This window comes from Elephantulus edwardii, unplaced genomic scaffold, assembly GCF_000299155.1.
Source record: "Elephantulus edwardii isolate Elephantulus edwardi_28Jun2011 unplaced genomic scaffold, EleEdw1.0 scaffold00252, whole genome shotgun sequence".
Classification (NCBI taxonomy): Eukaryota; Metazoa; Chordata; class Mammalia; order Macroscelidea; family Macroscelididae; genus Elephantulus; species Elephantulus edwardii.
Genome location: NW_006400002.1, coordinates 515993 through 533649, shown reverse-complemented (window position 1 = coordinate 533649; position 17657 = coordinate 515993). Strand labels below are relative to the sequence as shown.

General features: G+C 38.9%; 2 protein-coding genes across 2 annotated transcripts in view; one reads left to right on the top strand and one right to left on the bottom strand.

Annotated features, from left to right (window-relative positions):
- Positions 1 to 17657, bottom strand: part of LOC102875755 (DNA damage-regulated autophagy modulator protein 2-like) — a 38534-nt gene that overhangs the window by 4228 nt on the left and 16649 nt on the right. Inside the window, exons 2-4 of the mRNA XM_006899293.1 lie at positions 14266 to 14410; positions 5504 to 5571; positions 3010 to 3149 (exon numbers count right to left, since the gene is read on the bottom strand). Of these exons, the coding sequence (XP_006899355.1) occupies positions 3010 to 3149; positions 5504 to 5571; positions 14266 to 14396 (339 nt within the window). The 5' untranslated portion in view covers positions 14397 to 14410. The remainder of the gene's footprint in view (positions 1 to 3009; positions 3150 to 5503; positions 5572 to 14265; positions 14411 to 17657) is intronic.
- Positions 15854 to 17657, top strand: part of LOC102866702 (tripartite motif-containing protein 43-like) — a 5781-nt gene continuing 3977 nt past the window's right edge. The window contains exon 1 of the mRNA XM_006899348.1: positions 15854 to 15991. Within this exon, the coding sequence (XP_006899410.1) occupies positions 15854 to 15991 (138 nt within the window). The remainder of the gene's footprint in view (positions 15992 to 17657) is intronic.

Sequence of the window (17657 nt, the reverse complement as noted above, 5' to 3'; positions counted from 1 at the left end):
TTGAATATAGTAAAAAAGAACACAATTTATATTCCAGTGGTATTAGTTTCCTTTTGGAGAGAGAATGGACTATTTCTGTATGGTTTGGGATACAGCAATTGGCAACAGCAAAGAGTGCTGGTGAGTCAGAGCCCTGGGGTAAACTGGTTGGAGCACTCAACAACTAGCCTAAAGGTCAGTGATTCAAATGAGCTCACTAGCCAGAAGCGAAAGAAAGAGGTGGCAGTGTGCTTCTTTAAAGATAACAGCCTTGAAAATTCTATGGGGCAGTTCCCTTTTCCTATGTAGGATGGCTATGAGTCTTTAAGTTTGGCAATATCTTATAACTACTGGAATGGAGAAAAGCCCATGTTACTATGGACAATGAAAAGATAATATTCAGCATCCATATCTAACACAAAATTATAATATCTCCTTGATTCATTATTGTGTGAATTTATCTATGCACACAATCAGAGAGACAGAGGCACAAACAACTGTTTTAATGTTAAGAAGAGAGGACATGGAAGACTCTCCATAGAAGTATTTTTATACTGACAGAGTTAAGTACAGTCTGATCAATTCCTACTTGTGGCCAATACAGAGGTCCATCAACAAAATCCTAGATTAGAAAGCAAAAATTAAGATGGGAGAGAGGGCTTTTACTATTTTTAACTGAAACAGGGGTACTAAAAACAAATAAACACATCTACTCATTCTCCTGGAGTCAGAACCAACTCACAGATGAACTTCCATTGGTTTCTAAGGCTGTAAACTGCCTGAGAGGAGATTACTCATCATTTTCCTGAGGAGCTTCTAGTGGCTTTGAACTGCCTGAGAGGGGCAGCCTCTGTCTTAGAAGCACAACTACCCATGCATTAGGACAACAGAGCACCCTAAGAAACTGCTGTAAGGATAAGAATTTACTGGATTGTGTAACTAAGCATTAATTACTAGTGGAAGTAGGTCATTAATGAAAAAGAAGACCCTCAATGAGATGGACTGATAGAGGTGCTAGAAGAGTGAGCTCCAACACTGCAATGCTTGTGGGTACGGCAAAATACTGGGCAGTGTGTCATCTGTGGTACCAAGGGTCGCTATGAGGCAAAAACAACTTGACAGTACCCACCAATAACAAACGATAGTAGTATGGAAAGTCCCATCTCTGTTGATGCTCTGGTTAACTGCCAAGTGAAAGACTGGCAATTTGAACTCACTAGCTTTGGTGATCTACCAACAGGAGTTGTGCTGCCAACTCAATACTGGAAAACGCCCAATAGTGCACTTCCTAGTCCAGCTAGCAGTTATCAAAGAATGTCAGTACAATGTATAACACTTCCAGTTCCAGGCTTTTTTAAAGAAGAAGGCATGCTTTCTGCATGCTCTCTTTTATAGTTTCAGTCAGCTAGTTGCAAAAGCCAAGGTCTTAAAATATTACAAACACCAAAGGTAGAAAAGGCTTAGTCCTTAAATCATTGTGGGAGGAAAGTCACCTACTCATCAAATAAACACCCTCAGTGAACTCATCTAAGAGAAACTGGTGTTAAGCAACTGAGATTTGGGACTTGATTTATGGCAGCAGTCTGCACTACTATAATTAAAATCTACTTATCCTCTTCTTACAGACTTCTAGTTTTAACCATTTAACTCTGGTTGCTTAATGCTAAGAATTTGTGCTGCCAACCCAAAGGCAAGTGGTTGGAAGCAACCAGTTGCTCCACAGGAAAAAGATGGACAATCTCCCATGTGTGATTTACTGCCTCAACTCGCTGAATGGTCAGCTATAATTCAATTCTGATGTGACAGTCATAACAGCAAAACCATTACTGGAAAGTTATGAAAAGCAGGAAAAACTGGAATCACTATAGAGACAGACATAGATCTAGATGTGTGTATTTGCATGGTGTGTATACTGTTTGTCATTATGTATGTAAGTGTGTATCAGAGGTCTAAAAATGTTATTAAAGAAATATCTAAATTGAAACTTTAAAAGTTTCACAGTAATTAATTAAAACTCATCTTATACCAGGACGCAGCCGTAAATGGCAGAAATTCACATAAAGAATGCCAAAAGCAAGCAGAGAATCTGCAACTACAGTGAAACCTATCAGTAGGACTGTCTTTTCAGGGTCTCAAAAGACTTCCCCCTTTGACAGAAAGCACTTTTACTACTTTTCTATTGCTCACTTTTGTGGAAAACGATTTGAGTTTTCCTTCTGTCAGGTTTCTATCTTATGTAGGATCCACCTTTCAGACAGGTTTTACTGTACTTGGAAAAGATGGACTACTTTACTCCCAAGAACTACTTGAAGAAAAGGGGAATTGCAATTTTTTCCCCTTTCTCTTTATTTCTTCATTTCTGGGCCAGGCACTGAGAAATAACAACCAATGGTAATATTCAAATGTTTACAAGGAGTATGTGTTACTTGCTAAACAGATTTTTTCTTTAAAAAAGGTAAAAATAGAAAACATCCCAAAAATGTTTAAATTAGCAATCATATAACTGATTACAAAGCCCTGGCAGTGAAGCACTAAGCTTCTGATAGAAATGCATACAGTTCAAACCACCAGTTACTCCAAAGAGAAATATGAAGCCATTTACTTCCATAAAGATTTACAGCTTCAAATCCTCTGGGGCAATTAATTCTGCTTTGTCAGAGAGTGTTGCTATGAGTCTTGAGAACTGATGCGATGGCTGTGGGTTTACTTTTGGTTTATCACCTATGTTCAGAATCAATTCTCCCTGTCTGGCCCTGCAGTAATCCCCAAGTGAGTTTAACAACTGACCTGTGGATCGTAGGAAAAAAAATTTATAGTTGTTCAACAGATTATTATGAAGAACATCTTTTTCTAATTATGAATGTGGTTATTCTTTAAAACGGTCAAGTAATTTAAAGGGAATGGTTTCTGTTTTGTTAAGGGAAGAAAACAACAGCAGTATGGAATGGGATTTTTTTCCCCCCATAGTCTTTTAAAGTAAGTATGTTTATATGCTTCAGGAAAATATCTATGTTGAACTAAAACACAAACCTGGAAGTTTGCCACAATAGAAAGTCCTAAACAACTCAGTAATCCAAATACAAGGCCGGTTTTATTTAATCTGGTGATGCGATTTTCTTCAGGATTCAGAGCATGAACTTGCTTATAACGAACATAAATGGTAGCAACGGCTGGAAGAGATAATCAGAAAAACAACAAAGTAACAACCAAGAACAATGTTGCCAAGAAAAGGTTCACAGAGGTAAAAAATTTCAGGAAATACTGATTTTTTTTTTCCTTTGAAAACTAAACTCAGAGAGAAAAAGAGTGGTTTTAAAGGCTGAAAAAACGTTTAAGGTTATAATTGAGTACCTACTGTCATCACTGATGTCTAAGCAAGTTACTCAAATAATTTTAACAAATATATAGGATAAAACTTAAGAAATAAACTTGATTTTTTTTCTGAAGATTTCTAATATGTAGTATGTGAAACAAAAAATACTCTGCAGTTATGCTTCGTTTTAACATGCTCTGCAGTACTACATTTTTTACAGATTGAAGGTTTACGGCAACTTTGAGTAGAATTCTATTGGCAGAATTCTATTCATTTTTTCCCAACACTACGTGTTCAATTCACTTTGCTAATTCTCACAATATTCCAAACACAGACTACAATGTAGTGTAAACATTAATTTTTATATGCATGGGAAACCACAAGATTTGTGCGACTGGCTTTATTGTGATACCTGCTTTATTGTCATAGTCTGGAAGAGAAGCTGCAATCTCTAAGGTATGCCTGTATATGATTATTACCAGTCAAAGGCAATTATGTAGTTTTAGTATATGGATAAAGTAGTCATAGGCAAAAGAGAAATAGCTCAAAAGATTATTTCTTTCACTTTCAGATCATTCGCTTTCAAATTTACAACTTGGCTCAATCAGACATAGTAAGCAATCACTAGAGGGAAAAGTTCACTTAGTCACGAAAGGGTCAAATGGAACATTCCATTGTAGAAATAATGCTAAAAACTCAGCAGTGCAGAAAACATAATAAAGATTTCTTTTACCAAGTAGACATGTTCGTGAAAAGCTGTGTTATAAGACAAAATTTCTGTAATCATTTTCCTAACATGTAATCATTTTCCTAACATGTAATCATTTTCCTAACATCTACTTTTGACTCAAGCTAATAACAGGAAAAAATATCTTAATAAACCATAAATAAAAATAGATCAAAATACAAATGCTAAAGAATAATAAAAACTATGATCATAGGAAAGTACTGAAGAGCAATGGTGTCTCTCTGGAGACTAAGGTGCGTCTGATACAGGCCATGATCTTCGCAATCACTTGTTATGCATCAGAGAGTTGGACAATGACCAAGGAGGACAGAAGGAGAATTGATGCCTTTGAGCTGTGGTGCTGGAGAAGAGTACTGAGAATACCATGGACTGCTAGGAAAACAAACAGATTTGTCCTGGAAAGGGTTAAACTGGGTGGCTCCTTGGAGGCAAGGATTCTGAGGCTCCGTCTAACATACTTTGGACATATTGTGAGGAGAGACCGGTCCTTGGAGAAAGACATCATGCTTGGTAGGGTGGAGGGACAGCGCAGCAGAGGAAGGCCCTCTATGAGGTGGATTGATTCAGTGACTGGGATAATTGGGATGGGAGTATCAGAGACAGTGCGATTGGCACAGGACAGAGCAGAGTTTAGGGCTGTTGTACATAGGGTCGCTATGAGTCACAAGCGACTCGACGGCACATAACAACAACAAACAACAATGGACTCCCTATATCACCTGAAAACAAATCATGCTTTTATTTCCAATCTTCTAAATGGTTTACACCAAAAGAATTTAGTTGAGGTGAGTTGTGGTCAGTTGCATTTACAACTTCCGCCCCCCTCCACCACTGGTTGCTTAAAAAGTTCATGGAAGGCTTCAATAAATATTTGCTTACACAAACATATCTGTGGTAAATTTTATTCTAGACTACCAAAAAAGAGTAGGTACTACAATAAAGCAAGCCATGTGTTTGTGGGTTTTTTTGTGTTTCCCAATACATTTATTTGTATTGAAAATGTGTTTAAAGTATAATGAAATCTATTCAATGTTAAAAAGCACGATGAAAATGTTTGAAACATTTTGAGAATCACCCAATTCTGATAAAGCATGAGAAATAAGCACATGCTCTTGAAAAAATGACAGTGATAGAATTTGCTTGAACCAATGGTGTCACAAAACATCAATTTGTAAAAAATGTAGTATCTGTGAAGAACAATAAAGTAAAACACAATAAACAAAGTTTGTCTATACTGTTTAGCTGCCTGGCTGAATAGTCAAGCAGGTTTATAGATATTTTTTAAAAGATAAATTTCCTATAATTTCTAGAAAATGTTTGAATTTTTAAAAAGTAGTCTAGCTATGATTAGTAATTTTTATATTCCATCAAGTATAACTAAAAAAGATGTAATATTCTTTTAAAAAATTAAAATGGTAATTTAGCTATTATTTTTGATCCTTAAAATTACTCTCATTACTTACATAAAACTGAAGTGACATTTAACATTACTCCAAACAAGCATTTTTCTGGAGCTATTGTACCAGTGTCACTGGGGGGAAAAAAAGAAAAGAAATGAGAATTTCTTCCATAAAGATAGACATGTGTATTGCTTCTAAGAAATAAGAAGTAAAAAGAATTACTTTGAATTCTATGTTATGAGGGTTTAACTTATTTTAAGAGAAAATGAAAACTGTTGCTCACAGATATTTGCCTACTTTCTTTCCACATCACATTATTCCTTTTGCATATAGTAGAAATCAATATAAATTGATAAACAAAAAAAGCTACTCTTGGCATGTTAAGATTATGTTATCAATCTACCATCATCAGTCAGTCATGCAACCAGGATACACTAATAAGAATGAGTGACTGGAATGCAAAAATTGGAAAAGGAGAAAGATCAGTAGTAGTAAGGAAACACAAGCTTGGTGACAGAAATGAGGCTGGAGAAAAAAACGATAGAATTTTGTATTGTTCTTGTTATGTGCTGTCGAGTTGACTCTGACTCATAGTGACCCTATGTACAACAGCTCTGAACCCTGCTCTATCCTGAGCCAAATTCACTGTCTCTGACACACCTACCGCTATGAGCCCAGTCATTGGGTCAATCCATTTTGTTCAGGGTCTTCATCTCTTGCGCTGTCCCTCCACCCTCCCAAACATGATATCTTGCTCTAAATATTGGCCCCTTCTGGCAACATGCCTAAAGTATGTCTGCTGGAGCTTCAAAATCCTTACCTCCAAGGAGCATCCTGGTTTTACCCACTACAAGACAGACCTATTTGGTCTCTTAGCAGTCTACAGTACATTCAATACTCAGTCAATGATTTATTCATTGCAAATACTTCTTATAAGAAACATAAACAGCAACTATACACATGGACCTCACATGATGGTCGGTGAAGGAATCAGACTGACGATACATGTGAAAAGAATTGTTGGAGAAGCTCAATAGCAGCTGTGAAAACTAAGCCAGGTGCTGATCATGGATCAGACCACCAATTACTCATCTTCAAGTTCTGGGCCAGGTGCTGACAGTGAAACAGACCACCCTCACGCACTCACACAAGTTCAAGCGAAAGTTGAAAAGATAAAATCAAATTCACAGGAACAAAAATTTGACCTTAAGCCTATGCCACTTGAATTTCAAAACCATCTCAGGTACAAGTTTGAGGCTTTGAACATCAATGAGCAAAGACCAAACTAGCTGTGGGAGGATATCAAGAATACCGTCCATGAAGAATGCAAAAGATCATTATAAAGCCAGAGGAGTAAGAAAAGACCCACATGGATGTCAGATGAGACTCTGATATTACACTAGAGTGCAGAGAAGCCACAGCAAAGGGAAGAAAGCAAGAAATTAAGGAGCTGAATAGAATATTTGGAAGGGCAGCTCAGGAAGACAAAGTGTTATAAAGAAATGTGCAAAAAGCTGGAACTAGAAAAACAAAAGGACCAACTTGCTCAGCATTTCTTAAACCGAAGTAACTGAAGAACAAATTTGAGCCATGAGTGGCAATACTTAAGGATGCTTTGGGCAGAATATGAAATGATCCAAGAAGCACTACGAGAACACAGAAGGAGTATACAGAGTCACTGTACCAAAAAAGAACCGGCTAACATAGAAGAATTTAATGAAATAACTTATGAGAAAGAGTCTGTAGTGATGAAAGAAATTCAAGCTTCTCTGAAAGAATTAGCAAGAAACAAGGCCCTTGGAATGAATGGATATCAACTGATACTTTTCAACAAACAAGACGCTGCCCTGGATGCACTAAGTTGTGCCAAGAAATCTGGAGGAAAACCACCTGGCCAAATGACTGGAAGAGATCTGTATTTGTTCCCATTCCAAAGAAGGTGATATGACAGTTGTTGTTATTGTTGTTGTTGTTATGTGCCGTCGAGTCGCCTGCGACTCATAGCGACCCTATGTACAACAGCCCTAAACTCCACTCTGTCCTGTGCCAATCGCACTGTCTCTGACACTCCCATCCCAATTATCCCAGTCACTGAATCAATCCACCTCATAGAGGGCAGAGTGCAGAAATTATTAAATGATATCACACACACAAGCAAGATCCAGCTGAAGATCATCCAAAAATGACTGGAACAGCACATCAACATAGAACCAACAGAAACATAAGCTGGGTTTAGAAGAGGCTGTAGCATTAGGGATATCATCACAAATGTCAGATGGATCTTGGCTGAAAGCAGAGAGTACAGAGGAATGTCTATGTTTCATTGACTACAAAGACTGTGTGGATCACAACAAATTGTGGCTAACCTTGAAAAGAATGGGAATCCCAAAACATCTGATTGTGCTCCTGTAAAACCTATACTTAGCCCAGGAAGCAGTCTTCAGAACAGAGTAAGAAAACACTGTATGGCTCAAAATCAGGAAAGGAGTGCATCAGGCTTGCATCTTGTCTCCATACCTTTTCAATATAAATTATGCAGAACAGATCATTTGAAAGGTTGGACTTAATAAAGAAGAATGTGGCAACAGGTTTAGAGAAAACTCATCAACAACTTGCAATATGCGGATGACAGAACCTTGCTGAGGGCCTGAAGCATTTGCTGCAGAGGGTCAAAAACTGTAGTCTCAGGGGAGCTCTGGTGGCCTAGTGGCAAGGAGCTGTACCTACAATCCCAGAGGTGCACAGTTCAAATCCACCAGATGCTCTGCTCTGCCAGGGAAGGAGGGGCAGTCTCCTCCTGTACCAGTCAGATCCGATTTGACGGTACACTCACACAAAAATAAAAATTTTAAAAAAAAAAAGTCTGGGTGCTTAAAATTTAAAAAAAAAAACAAAACAACAAAACTGTAGTCTCCAATATGGACTGAAACTCAACATCAAGAAAGGAAAGATCTCACCATTGGGCCAATTGGCAGCATCAAGATAGATGGAGAAGAGATTAACGATTTCAATTTGCTTGGTTTCACAATCAACAGTCTTGGCACCAGCAGTCAGGAAATGAAAAGACAAAATGTATTAAGAAAATCTCTGTCAGGGACCTCTCCAGAGCCTTAAAGAGCAATGGTGTCAGTCTCAAGACTAAAGTGTGTCTGACCCAGGCCATGGTCTTCACAATTACTTGTTATGCATCAGAGAGCTGGATAATGACCAAAGAATACAGAACAAGAATTGATGCCTTTGAGCTCTGGTGCTGAAGAAGAGTCTTGAACATAAATACCATGGACCACCAAAACCAGTAGGTATGTCTTGGAGAAGGTGAAATCAAGTTTCTCCTTGGAGGCTGGAATTTTGAAGCTCCATCTCACATACTTTGGGCACATGACCAGGAGGGACCAATCCTTGGAGAAGGACATTATGCTCAGATGGGTGGAGGGACAGTGCAGGAGAGGAAGACCCTGGATGAGATGGATTGATACAGTAACTGGGGCAATGGGAGTAGGTGTGTCGGTGTCCATGAGACTGGCTCAGAACAGGACAGGCTTCAGAGCTGTTGTATATAGAGTCACTATGAGTTGTAGGCAACTCAACAACATGTAACAAAAACAACATATATAAAATATTATATTCCCATCCCATATGTTAAATAAATGTTGTTCATTGATATCAAGTTGGAACCAACTCTCAGCTGACCCTCCATTGGGTTTTCAAGGGTAGTAAATCACATGGGAATAGACTGCCTATCTTTCTCCCATGGAGCAGCTTGTGGATTTGACTCGTATGCTTTTGGGTGGGCAGTGCAGCACCTCACCACTAGCCCACCATTTTTAAATATTTTTTTTCAATTAGAAAGCACATAAAAAGTTATTAGTATTTTCTTCTTGAAACCTAGCAGACACCTCACAGGAGCATCCTGGTGTAGTAGATTTGTCTTTGAAGTAAAAATTACATTTGCATCTTTTAGGATGTAACAATGAAAGTCTTCTGGAAAGTCTAGTAACTGAAGAGGAACTGTGTCTATAATCCAATCATTGTGCCAGTAAGACGTTCCTAAAGGTAGTCAAAATGCCACGTGCCACTAATCATCTTTATCTGAGCAGTTTGTAGACACAGTAAATCACACCAAAGAGACAAAATGCTCATGTGGAGATAATTAGAATCACAGTATTTTCAGCAGATACTCTAACAATTGAGCTTACTGAACCAGCAATAAGGAAAGAAAAAAAAAAACCCAACTTCCCACATGTAAGTGGAGCCACAAAGTTCACGGAGAAAGGATGTTTCAATAGCATCATAAAGAAGCGGAATACTTTAAGAGGACCTAAAAGGTGAGGAAAAATGGAGTTGCTTTCATAGTTAAGAAAGCCATTGCTAGATCCATCTTGAAGTATAATATTGTGAGTGACAGGATGATATCCATATGCATACAAGGAAGGCCAGTGAATACCACTATCATTCAGATATATGCACCATCAACCAGAGCAAAGGAAGAGGATATAGAAGATTTTTACCAACTTTTACAGTTAGAGATAGATTGAACATGCAATCAAGATGCATTGATAATAATGGGTGACTGGAATGCAAAAGTTGGGAATAAAGAAGATTCAGTAGTTGGAAAACATAGACTCGGTGACAGAAATGGAGCTGGAGAGAGGATGACTGAATTTTGCACAATGACTTATTCATTGCAAATACATTTTTTAAGAGACATAAATTCGGTTATAAACATGGACTTCACCTGATGGTATGCATAGGAATCAGATTGATTACATCTGAGGAAAGAACCGCTGGGGAAGCTCAATATGAAAACTAGGCCAGGAGCTGATTGTGGAACAGACCACCAACCTCTCATATGCAAGTTCAAGCTGAAACTGAGGAAAATTAAACCTAGTCCACGGGAACCAAATTATGACTTTGAGTCTATTCCACCTGAATTTCAGAACCATCTCAGGAACAGGTTTGAGGCCTTGAACACTAATGAGCGAAGACCAGATGAGTTGTGGGAGGATATCAAGGGTATCATCCAAGAAGAGTGTAAACGTTCATTACAAAGACAGAAGAGGAAGAAAAGACCAAAATGGATGTTAGAAGAGACTCTGAAAATTGCACTGGAGTGCAGAAAAGCCAAAGCAGAGGGAAGAATTCAAGATACTAAAGAGTTGAATAGAAGATTTCAAAAGGCAGCACAGGACGACAAAGTAAAATATTACAATGAAATGTGTAAGGAGTTGGAGTCAGAAAATCAAAAGGGCCAAACTCACTCAGCATTTCTTAAGCTCAAGGAACTGAAGAACAAATACCAACCTCGAGTTGCCATAATCAAGGATGCTTTAGGCAGAATATTAAATGATCCAGGAAGTATTAAAAGAAGATGGAAAGAATATACTGAGTCATCGTATCAAAAGGAATTGGCAGACACAGAAGAATTTCATGAAACAAGAGCCTATGGTGATGAAGGAAGAAGTTCAAGCTGCTTTGAAGGAAATAGCAAAAAATAAGGCCCCCGGAATAGATGGTATACCAATTGACATATTTCAGCTAACAGATGCTGCCCTGAATGTGCTCACCAAGTTGTGCCAAGAAATCTGGAGAACAACCACCTGGCCAACTGACTGGAAGAGATAGATCTACATTTGTTCCCATCCCAAAGAAAGGTGACCCAACCGAGTGTGGAAACTACAGAACCATCTCAATGATTTCACATGCAAGCAAAATTGTACTAAAGATTATCCAAAAACGACTGAAACAACACATCAGGAGAGAACTGCCAGAAGTCCAGGCTGGGTTTAGAAGGCATCATGGTACTAGGGATACTGTAGCTAATGTTAGATGGATCTTAGCCGAAAGCAGGGAGTACCAGAGGAATGTCTATCTGTGTTTCATTGACTAAGCAAAGGTGTTTGACTGTGTGGATCATAACAAACTGTGGCTGACTCTGAGAAAAATGGGAATCCCAGAACACTTGATCGTGCTAATGCAAAACTTATACTTGAACCAAGAGGCAGTCGTCACAACAGAGCAAGGAAACACTGCATGGTTCAAAATTGGGAAGGGTGTATGCCAGGGATGTGTCCTGTCTCCATACCTTTTCAACCTGTATGCAAAACAGATTATCCAGGAGGCTGGGCTCTATGAGGAGAAATGCGGGTCAAGATTGGTGGATACAACCCTGCTTGCTGAAACTGAAGAGGACCTGAAGAGCTTGCTGCAGAGAGTCAAGGACTGCAGCCTCCATTATGGATTGAGGCTGTCAAGAAGACAAAGATTCTCACCACTGGACCAATTGGCAGCATCAGGATGGATGGTGAAGAGATTGAGACTGTTCACAGCTTCAGTTTGCTTGGCTCCACAGTCAACACTCTCGGCACCAGCAGCCAGGAATTAGAAGACATATTGCCATGGGAAGTCTGCTGTTAGGGACCTCTCCAAAGTACTGAAGAGCAATGGTGTCTCTTTGGAGACTAAGGTGTGTCTGATACAGGCCATGGTTTTTTGTTTTTTTTCTTTTTTTTTTAGGCCATGGTTTTTGCTATCACTTCTTATGCATCAAAGAGTTGGACAATGATCAAGGAGGATAGAAGAATTGATACCTTTGACCTGTGGTGCTGGAGAAGAGTATTGAGGGTACCATGGACTGCTAGGAAAACAAACAGATTCATCCTGGAAAGGAAAGGGTTAAACCAGGCTGCTCCTTAGACGCAAGCATTCTAAGGCTCTAACATACCCTGGACATGCTGCAAGGAGGGACAGGTCCTTGGAGAGGGACATCACGCTTGGTAGGGTGGAAGGACAGTGCAGAAGGGGAAGGCCCCCTATGAGGTAGATTGATTCAGTGACTGGGGTAATCCGGATGGGAGTGTCGGAGACGGTGCTACTGGCACAGGACAGAGCAGAGGTTAGGGATGTTGTACATAGGGTCGCTATGAGTCGCAAGCGACTCGAAGGCACATAACAAACAACAACAGTACTTCAGATAAAATAATTTAGAATAGAACACTGGTAATTTTTAGTCATAATTAATAATTGTAATTTAAAACAATATATTTCAAAATCTCTTCTCCTTAGAAAATTGTTTTAGCTCTTAAAGTTTAAACCTTAGTAATTGCTGAAAGTGTTCATAATGATGCTGATCTCTCATTCTTGTGAGAACATGAATTGATGTAACTAATTTCCATTGCTGTTGTTGATTGCTTTTAAGTCAAGCATGACTCATAGCTACCCTATGAACAAAAGGCCTGGAGCCTATGTCATCATTTATCAAAGTTCAGTTTCCAGAGGCATATTGTTTAGGAAGTGGATGCCTCTCCTGCTTCCAAACCTGTCTTAAACTGGAAGCTCCACCAAAGAACGTCCACCATGGGTAACTGTTATGGCATTTGACACTCCAATGGCATGCGGTTCGGCATCACAGCAGCCCCAGGTTACCTCAGTACCACATATTGACAGAGTGCTGTACTACTTAGAAAAATGTTCCTCCAAAATATAATAACAACCAACTTTAAATATAAAGACTCTTAAATAAAAAATACTGTTGTGGTTGTGAGCTGTCAAGTTGAAACTGACCCACAGGTGTCCATCCAGTGGGTTTTCAGAGGCAGTGAATTGTATGGAAGGAGACTATCCATCACTTTTCTGTGGGTTGCTTTATTATTTATCCAGTAATATTAACTTTATTTCTAGAAGTTTATTCCATATAAATAATAGCACAATTGTACAAAGTTACATATAATGCTACCTTCATCATAGCAGTTTTGTAACAGAAAAAATAAAAACAAGGGATTTTTGTCTATCAACGTAAAGATTAAAAAAAGGTTAAAAATAAAAATAAGGCAAGAGAAAAAGGAAAGGGAAAGGGCATTTTATTGATGCAGGGATCACAAACCAAAACAAACTGGAAGAATACCAAGCAAACCATGAATCATCTTTAGGCAGCAGAAAAATGGAGGAGGTGAAAAGTACTTCACTTTGATACTGCTGACATTTGTTACAATGCACATAAGTTGCTTTTATAAAACTGATGAATTAAGGGAATTATGGACATACAATATGAAACTGAGCAGCCACATTTGCATCATTGGTAATTGTTAAGATTTCAAATAAGCTCCTAATAAGGTATTTTACTGTGTCAGGAAAACCTAAGTAACATATAAGGAATAAAAGCACAGCCACTAAAGTAAAATTATCTAGGTTTGAATCTTGGCTTTCAAAGAAGCAGTCACTGAAAACAGAGCACAGATGTGCTGAGACACACATGGACTGGCCACGAGTCAGCATCACTGTTCAGTGAACGGGTGCTGAGAACCTCTGTGACAATATTTATAAGCTGTGTGTGCTCTTGGAAAGTCCCTGAGTCTCATTTCTACTTCTCTTAAATGATAACCGTTTCTACTTCAAAGTTTTGATGTAAAGGTTCAGTTAATGAAGACATCAAGAATGCTTAGATTATTATCTGACACATAAGGAGATCAATAATTATCATTACCTGTATCTTTTAATACTATTATTAAGATTACTTGCAACACCTATTAACTTTCAGAAGAGAAAAAGTCCAATTATGCATTAGGAGAGAACCTCAAATAATTACTGTAAAGGCAAGGCACTGCACTACAGCATCACAGTTCACTGAATCTTATCCCTCTTTGCTTTTTTCTATTATACAGAAAGAGTCAAATGCATAGACTTTTTAAAATTCCCTTTTAAAAGGGAAATTTTATAATGTCAATGTAAAACCTGAATTTTAAAATACTGAAATTAAATATTGGTTTCTTTGTCAAAATATGAGATTAAAAAATAAGGATTTCCCCATTAACATAATAGATTTCACTCACCTTATATAAGGCAAAGCAGGGTCAACATGATGCAGTGTTATTGCAGTGATATATGAAAAGATGAAAGCAGCAGCAGTCCAAATTACAAGAGCTGAAGGAAGGAAACTGAGGCCTTGCTGAAACCACCACATCTCAAAAAGGTTTTCTGAAGTAGAAAAACCTAGAAAAGACAATGCACAAGAGTTTCTTCTATTCCATTCCAGTCATCCATTCTTACAATGTCGGCAGTTAACACATTGACCTATACTGCACTACTGAAATCATCCCCCACACCATCCTCAACACTGCTCTCCTTTCTTTTCTCAGTAAAATCAGGATTCACCTATTTGTAATAGCCAGAAATATTTTTTGTCTCTTATCTTCCCACATATACCTAAGCATCAAATATTATTCAATCTACCTTTTACATTTCTTCTTCTATGTGTTTCTTCTATCTTCATGATCACTAACATCTCTACACCACCATTACATCTTGGATAGATTAATAACACCTCTAAAACGCTTCTTCCACAATCAGTCTCGACTCCACACTAAAACTAGTGTGGTTGTTGTGTACCATCACTCACAGCTGACCCTGCAGAGGGTTTTCAAGGGCAGTTAATCTCATGGAAGGAGAGTGCCCATCCTTCTCTCATGAAACAGCTCTCGGATTAGAACTGCATGCCTTTGGGATTGTAGTGCAGCTTTTTGCCACTAGGCAAACTAGAGTTGTGCCTCCAAAATACCAACTTGATCACATTGCTCTCCTATGAAGAATCCTTCAATTGTTCCCCTGTGCCCCTACAAGTTATGTTTCCTCCTTAATGTGATCTAAAAGATTGTGGACGTCACCTGATTCTATATAACTTTCTGTATTCCTACTTGGCCATTCCTTATTTGCTTGCAACTCCTTGCTTTAGCAATCCTACCATTATAAAAGCAAACAATTAGTGTTTACTAGCAAAGCATAAGAATGAAATGTGCCAAAAGGTGGAGTCAGAGAATGAAAAGGGAAGAAATGGCATGGCATTTCTCAAGCTGAGAGAACTGAAAAACAAATTCAAGCCTTGAGGTGCAATATGAAGAGATGCCATAGGCAAGATCCTGAATGATCCAAGAAACATTAGAAGAAGTCAGAAAAGACACACAGAATCACTAAAACAAAAAGAGTTAGTCAACACTGAAAAATTTCTGGAAGTACAACATAAACAAGAGCTAATGATAACACTTTCTCTAGAAGTAACTGGCATCTTTGGAACTCACCTGCCTAAGTCTTTGGAAAACTACTGCTACCACATCTGGAGGACCTGATCCCCAAAGTGACTTTCAAGCACTGGCATAGTCCTCAAGAAAATGGACATCACCAAGGACTTCCAAAGGGAACTCACTTGCTCCACCTGCTTGAACTACATGATTGACCTTGTCATCATAGGCCGTGGACACATCTTCTGTAGGTCCTGTGTCCACCTGGCCTGGGAAGAACCCAGAGTTTCCCCTCGTGCAGGAAAATATCAAAGAAAACACATATCAAATCCAGTGGTCTTGTGAAGAAACTGGTATCCCTTGAAAGACAAGCCAGTCTCAGGAAATTCCCAAGTTCAGAGGAACGATGTGTGGGATACACAAGGACACGAAGAAGATCTTCTGTGAAGAGAGCAAGACCCTGCTTTGTTTGCCCTGCTCTGAAACTCAAGAGCATGGAGCGCACAGACATTCTTCCATAGAAAGTGCTATGGAGGAGTGCAGAGTAAGCCAAGCATGCAGGACAGATGGAATTTGTGTGAGAAATTAGTAATTAGTTTAGGAGCCTCGGTGGGGAGTAGTGAGCCTCAGCAGAGAGCAGCGAGCCTCGGCAAAAAACAGCAAGCCTCAGTGGGAAGCAGCAACTCATTGTGGGACCAACCCACTAGAAGCAAGTAGGATAGCAGAAATTTGAGTGAGGTACTTAGGGAAGGGGTCACTGCTGATTGCTGGAACAAATGTTGGACCCTTTTACCTTAAGCAGGAAGGAGACAGCTGGAGCTCAACTGGGGTGGCAGACCCAGTTCTTGAGGGGAACACTAAGGCTTCCTTGTTTTCCATTCAGGTCTCCACACACCTCCTGTGTGGGTCTGCATGTGAATCCCCCATCCCAACCCCCACGTGTGTCTGCGTATGAACCCACACCCACCTACGTGCATCCGCATGTGCATCCCACCCTCCATGCATCCACACACATGCCCACTCTACATACATGAAGAACCGACTATTGCCTCAGGCACAAAAACCTCTACCAAAGCAATGTCACAAAAGAAGCAGACTACCTTACTTCCTACACAAGCCCAAAGAAAGATATCACCTTCAGGATTTCCTGAAGCCAGAAAGTCTAATGGAACTTTCTGACACAGAATTTAAAAGAACAATAATTGAATATTTTCAATGGGTGAAAGACAAACTTGAAAAATTATAGGATACAGCAAGAAAAAACCAGGAGGAGCTTAAAAAAAAATCCAAAACAATGCAGATAAAACAAACGAGGCATTAGAGGCACTGGAAAAATAAAACATGATCTAAAATGTGAGGTCCAATGTTTCAGATGCTGTCAACATGATGGAAGGACACATGAACAGAGTTGAAGAGATGGAACACACAACCAGTGAAATAGAACTGTCACAACTGATCTGCTTGAGCAAAAAGCAGAATCAAAAAGGAAGGAAAAAGAAGAAAACCTAAGAATAAATGTGGAACACTAGCAAGAGAATATGCGCATCACTGGACTTCTAGAACAGGAAGCAGCAAGTAAAGGCACCGAAAAAGTTGTGGAAGAATTACTAGAGGAAAACTTCCCAAGCATAATGAAGAATGACAGAATATATATTCAAGAGGACAAGTGAACACCATATAGAATACACCCCAAAAGAAAAACACCAAGGCATATCATAGTCAAATTTGCCAGAACCAAAGATAAGGAGAAAATTCTGAAATCAGCAAGGGAGAAACAAATAAAACCCTATAAGGAAGTGCATATAAAATTAAGTGCAGGTTTCTCAGTAGAAACCCTGCAAGCAAGACGACAGTGGAATGACATATATCGAACACTCAAAAAACAGAACTGTCAACCAAGACTACTGTACCCAACAAAACTGTCCATCAAATATGAAGGAGAGATCAAGATATTCCCAGAAAAACAGAACCTAAGAGAGTTTGTAAAAACAAGACCAGCATCGCAGGAAACACTGATAGACATCCTTCTTACAGAGGTGCCACAGAAAGCAGGATGAACCAAAGAAACTAGCAACACCATCAAAAAGAACTCAACAAAATGATAGCAATAGTACAGCCAAGCACAATCAATAAGAGTGCATCTGAATTCCAAAATCAATCTCCATAATAGTCTATGTGTTTCCTACTGCCAAAGGGGCCCTTTAGAGTAG